General features: G+C 45.1%; 1 protein-coding gene across 1 annotated transcript; it reads right to left on the bottom strand.

The window, feature by feature from the left end:
- Positions 1–4,177: 4,177 nt before the first annotated feature.
- On the bottom strand, positions 4,178–4,555 carry LOC143610624 (uncharacterized). The gene has a single exon (XM_077085053.1). The coding sequence runs from the start codon at positions 4,553–4,555 to the stop codon at positions 4,178–4,180; it is 378 nt and encodes a 125-aa protein (XP_076941168.1).
- Between the last annotated feature and the right edge of the window lie 1,494 nt (positions 4,556–6,049).

Consider the following 6,049-nt stretch of genomic DNA (forward strand, 5'->3'; position numbering starts at 1 on the left):
CGACGCTGAAGCTGCACTCCAAAAGAAGAAAGAGTGGAATGCTGATGCTGCTAAACGGTGGAAAGAGGCCTGTGAAAGGTCTAATGCCACCCTCGAATCTTCCCGAGTTGAAACTCAAAGGAGGAAGGATGATTTGGCGAAGGCACAGGAAGAAGTGTCTCAGCAAAATGCCCGGATCCAAGAGCTCGAGGAAGCTTTGAAATTGCAAGGGGAGCATGCTGAGCTGAAAGATAAAATGATTGTTGAGATACAGTCTGCTTATGACTCCCTTTTGCAATCCCAGACTGAAGCAGACACCCGCGCCTCCACTGAATTAGAAGAACTTCGTGGCAGGGCGGAGCGTGCTGAGCGGGAGAGGCAATACTTCCTCAACCGTGGTCTTGACTCAGTAAGTTTCTCTTTAGCTACTACATAACTCTCGCATTCTTATTTTTATGGTGTTGACAAACTTCGTTTGTAGGTCATCCGTCTTGTTAAGATAAGTACAGAGCTTACGGATTGCATTGTGAACTTGACGACTGCTTCTGAAGGGGTTGGCCGGGTAAAAGGCTTCAACGAAGGATTGGCATTCGCCCAATCCGGACAACCTATTGAAAGCCATCCCCTTCACGGACTTGACGCGGAGCAAGAACTTGGCATGCGGGTTCAAGAGTATGATGACCTTGTCTTTCCGCTACAAAATATGCTTCCAGAATTTGCTTCATCCGAAGATGGTGTGAAGCAATTGCGGGTATACATTGATGATGAATCTGATGATGATGAGTCCGATAATGACAAATCTGATGATGACGAGGCAGAAGACGTGCCTCATACTGCTCCGGAAAATACGACGCCTCCTAACCCTTAGGTTATGTGTAGGCGTTAGAATTTTAAACTTGTAATTTCTTTTCATGTTTTTGTAATCACTGTTTTAAATATTAATGAAAAGAAACTCTATGTTGATAATATCTTTTTTGGAATATTTTTCCCTTTGAATTTTTGAACTTGTGCAAGTTGGGTATATAATACTGATGACGTGGCGGAGAGAGGTTTTTAGACGGTGGTTGACAGGACGTGGAAAACGCCTGTTTTGACAGCCTGTAAGCACTTTTTCGAATCTCCCGCCTGACGTGTCAGTCGTCCCTTGGTCCGGATTTTTTCTCTTTCTTCTGTGAGTCAGACGGTCGCATTAATTGCGTTGAGTATAAATAAGCCTTGGGGTCTTCAACCCATTCTTATCACTTTCATATTTTCTCTCTCGCTAATATCAGAAAACTTCTTCTCTCTTATATCCGTTTCATATCTTTTTCATAAAATGGCTGCCCAGAAGAAAAATCCTCCTGCTATTGATGAAGTTGGATGCAAAATCAAAGAGAAAGATTTTAATGACGTTAAAAACGTGTATGACTTCCCTCCGGAATGGGAAGCCGAACGTCCATCACAAGGAGCCATTGCAAACGGCGCCTCTGCCGAAGAAAATGGCTTTTTATTTGGATCACTTTACTACCGGGAACTTCCGGTTGCCCGTGACCAAGTTCGTTCAATTGATCTTGATGGCATATGGGATCCACCTATCCCAAGTTCATCCTTTTGGGATGCTAAGAATTCGTCACTTCGAATTCTGCTGCCAGGCACATGACTATGATCCCTCTGTTGGGATGTTCGCCGTGCTATACAAGATGACTTACCGCGAAGGCTGGTATAACTTTGCTACCACCGGTAAAGGGTCTATCGGTTTTGAATGGCTTCGCAGTATCCATGGGTGGAAGACCAAATTTTTCTGGATCCGGGAAGATGTTATCCCGTTTAAAATGACTCACCGGAAGCCGAAAATCCCATTGCCGGAAGTCGCTGCTTCCGAATACAAAGACCGTGCCTGATTCCTTACTATAACGAAGACTCCAACGCCTATGCGCCCCATTCATGAGGGGGCGATGGTGCACGCTAGGATGAGTCGTTTGTGGCCGTTCCCCACCTTGGAACCCTACTACGAGAACTCTAATGGAAGTAAGTTTTCCCTTGTAACTTTCTGAGTTTTCGATGCATTTTTCTTAACGTTTTTTGTTTGCAGGTGAGGGTATGATCCTCTCCACTCTTGTGGACAAGATGGGTGGAAATATGGTACGCCTCCTTATTACACAACATGATGTGCCGTTTCTGGATCGCACGCGGAGTAACTTTGTGTTTTCCACAACTCTCACTCCGGAGCCTATTGTTTCTGAGGCGATGTATGCCCGAGGTGAGGAATTTGTCAAGAAATGCGAAGGTATTTTTCAACCTCGCCCTGTAACCGCCGTCACCTTGAGCGGAGTGATAGTTATTTTGTCGTCCAGCGAAGAGTCATCACTCTGTGAAGGGGGTTTACCGATTGGTGCTACTAACCCTTCATCTTCCACTGTAGGTTTGACCCGTAAGCACGACCTGAAGACCACCGCCGATCCGCTAATAAGTGAGGAAGGTGGTCCTCAATCCGTCGAGGGTGAACCTCAGGTTTTGGATGCGGGTACTTCTAAGGCTGCTGGCAAGCGGAAAGCGCAGCCTTCCGGTGCTGCACCGAAGAAGAAGAAGAAGAAGAAGAAGAAGACCCAGGTTCTTGATTTGGGTGCTCGTCTAAGAGAGCTGTCTTCCGGAGACGTTTCCAAAGGTAAGTTTAAATCATTATGATTACCTTTTGGCCTTGTCACTTACTGATGGCTAAAAAAGCATTGCCTTGGAAATTTCAGGTTTCAAGGATTCAACTACTGTACAACTTCCGACTCCGCCAACCTCTCCATTAAACAATATTCAAGAACCGACCAATCTGTCAGACTCTTCTCCCATCAACGAAAAAGTGGTTGGCGAGTTTGAGAAGCCTCCCACATCCCCCCCCCCACCCCCGCCACGAGTATCACTTCCGGGATCAAGGGGAAGTTAATGTGTTCAAGTATGGGGGCAGGCTTCCTCATCCCGAGTAGAGGAGGATACTGCTCCGCATAATCCTCGTTGGTCGTTGCGTCGGAACTCGTTGTTGAACGATGCGGACGTTTGTCAAGAGTACCTTCACGAAAGCCTTCCTCCCACAGAGCGGGAGCGACAACGTCGTCGCATCCGCCAGGAACTTCTAGATTCCAACTCTTACCACATGGCGAACACTGTTTCCACCAATCAGGAGATACGCCGTGATTGGTTGGCTATGAAAGACGAACTGGAAGAGACTGAGCATAAACTATTAGACGCCAAGAAAGAAGCTCTTAAAGCGTTGACAAATGCTTGGGATAGCCATCGGACTATGGAGGTGGCGAAAGCCGAACAACTTGCTGCTGAGGAAGCTAAGGCCGCTCTTTAGAAACAGCTGGATGACCAAGCTGAGCTGATTAAGACCCTTCAAGCCGACTTAGCAGCTAAGGACAAGCGTTTAGCCGACCGTAATGCTAAGAGTCGAGACCAAGCGCTGGAGTGTGCTAATCATAAGATGGATCTTATCCGGGCTCAGGCGAACAAGAAGTGGCTTCTATCAACAGCGATTCCCAAGGTACCAAGTCTGTTTAACTTAATCAGTTTAGATGTGTATGAGCTTACATCTGTTTGTTGTGCTTAATAGGTTATTACTGACGTCCGCAACAGTGATGACCTTGGAAATTGCGTTGCGATACTTCTTCTTGCTTCTGAACAAGCGGGCCGGCAGATGGGCTTTGAAGAAGGATACAAGTTTGGTTCTGAGGGCCGGGTCCCGGAGGAGTACATCTTGCCTGGTAAAGACACTTCTTCTATCCTTATCGAGAAGACCAAAGATTTTGACACGCTGAAGTTCTCCCTTTCTGATCACATATCGGAGCTTGCGGACAAGGAGGATGCCATAGATCAATTAAAAGAATTATTAGATCTTGATGATGAGGAAGCTAACAACATCGCGGAAGATGAGGATGCCACCCCATAAGTGTATATGCCTTTGTTTGTAAATATTTCCGTTGCTTGTAATCTCATTTGACTGTTTAATAAGAAGTCTTGTTTCTTTCTGGTGCACTTTGTCTTATATACTATAATATAAGTATCTATCCGGTACTTCGTTTTTGTTAATAAAAGATTACAGCTTATCGAAATGAAGTGAAACTAACTCAATACTTTTCATTCGTTGGCATAAGCCTTCTTAGAAAAAGAAATTACACAATTACTGTACTATGTGGGCGCGCAAGCCGAATATAAAAGACAAATAGGAGCACTACATGTAGCATTTCTTTAGTTGTGCTGCATTCCAAGTCCGAGGAATCTCAGTCCCGTCTAATTTCTCCAACTTGTAGGCACCTTTGGTTAATACTTGTTTGATTCTGTAAGGTCCTTCCCAAGTTGGGGCTAACTTGCCCGGAGGCTCCTGTCCAGAGGCCTCGTTGTTGCAGAAGACAAAGTCTCCTGCATCGAATTTGCATTCTTGGACCCGCGAATTATAATATTTCTGAAGCTGTCGCTTATAATTGTGTTCGAGAATCAATGCTAATTCTCTTCTTTCCTCAAGCAAATCGAGATTCATCCGGAGTTCATGATCATTATCATTAATTTGCAGAACCCTCGTGGATGGGATCCCGATTTCTGCTAGGATCATAGCTTCTGTACCATAGGTTAGGCTAAACGGTGTTTCCAGATTGCTAGAGTTCTTTTGGGTGCGGAAGGCCCAGAGTACATGGGGCAATTCGTCAACCCAACCCGTTCGTTTAGTACCTAACCTCGCTTTAATCCATTCCTTGATAGTTCGGTTGGTCTGTTCGACCTGACCATTTGCTTGCGGGTGTGCTACAGATGTGAAGACTTGAGTGACTTGAAATTCTTTCAACCAATCCTGTAACCCGCTGTCAGCAAATTGGGTCCCATTATCACTTACCAGTTCTTGTGGGAGGCCAAACCGGAAAATAATGAATTCCCAAAGGAATTTTTTTACGGTTGATGCCGTTATCGAGGCAACTGGTTTGGCTTCTACCCACTTGGTGAAGTAATCAATGGCCACCATCAAGAATTTGACTCATCCTGGAGCTTCTGGGAAAGGTCCCATAATGTCAATAGCCCACTTCTGGAACGCCAGGAAGATGTTACTGGAATCAGTTCGTTCTTTGGGCGAAAGGTATTTGGGGCATGACGCTAGCAGGAATCGCACTTTCTGATTTCTTGCACAGCGTCTAAATGCATACCAGGCCAGTAATACCCTGCGTTCATGATTTTTGCAACTGTCATTCTTGGACCCGCATGAAGTCAAAAAATACCTTCATGAATTTCCCGGGTGAGGTAATTTGCGTCTTCCGCATCCACACAACGTAATAGCGGACCAAGAAATGATCTCCGGTACAAGATGTCATTAATCATCTGTTAATTTAAAGCTTTGTGTTTAATCTTCCGAGCTTCAGCTTTCCCAGATGGAAGTGCTCCGGAAGATAAGTAAGCTTTAATTGGTGTCATCCATGATTCAACGCCTGTTTGGATTACCAAGACTTGATTCTGGGGAACGGATGGATGGTCTAAGACTTCTACACGAATATCTTTGGCAAAATGCTCAAAATTCGTTGAAGCTAACTTGCTAAGAGCGTCCGCCGATTTGTTCTCACTCCTTTTAATGTGAATAACGTTGAAGGTAGTATATTGGCGAATGAAGACCTTTGCTTGTGACAAATAAGAAGCCATGACATCATTTTTTTGCTTCATATGTTCCATTTATTTGTCCCGCAATTAGCATAGAATCCACCCGCGCTTCTAAATGTTTCACCCCAAGCTTTTTCGCTATCCGCAGGCCTGCCAGGAAGGCTTCGTATTCTGCTTCGTTGTTAGTACTCTTGAAGTCTAACTTGATGGCGTATGTAAATTCATGCCCTTCGGGGTTGACTAGCCTTAAGCCTGCATCTGATCCTTCACTGCTTGAAGCCCCATCCGTAAACAATGACCAAACTTGTCCTTGTTCCGGAGGTGCTTGGGGTTGTTGTTCGATCAGACACTCTTGTTCTTTATGTTGCGGGACTTCTATGACGAAGTCCGCCAGCACTTTTCCTTTGATTGCCGGTCTTGGTTTATATTCGATTGAGTGTTCCCCCAATTCTATGGCCCACTTTGCCAG

The sequence above is a fragment of the Bidens hawaiensis genome, unplaced genomic scaffold, assembly GCF_021521415.1.
Source record: "Bidens hawaiensis isolate Kalapana, Puna unplaced genomic scaffold, B.hawaiensis_p1.1 tig00027139_1, whole genome shotgun sequence".
Taxonomy (NCBI): Eukaryota; Viridiplantae; Streptophyta; class Magnoliopsida; order Asterales; family Asteraceae; genus Bidens; species Bidens hawaiensis.

Coding starts and splice junctions, on each gene's coding strand:
- LOC143610624 (XM_077085053.1), bottom strand. CDS start 4,555: ATGATCCTAGCAGAAATCGGGATCCCATCCACGAGGGTTCTGCAAATT.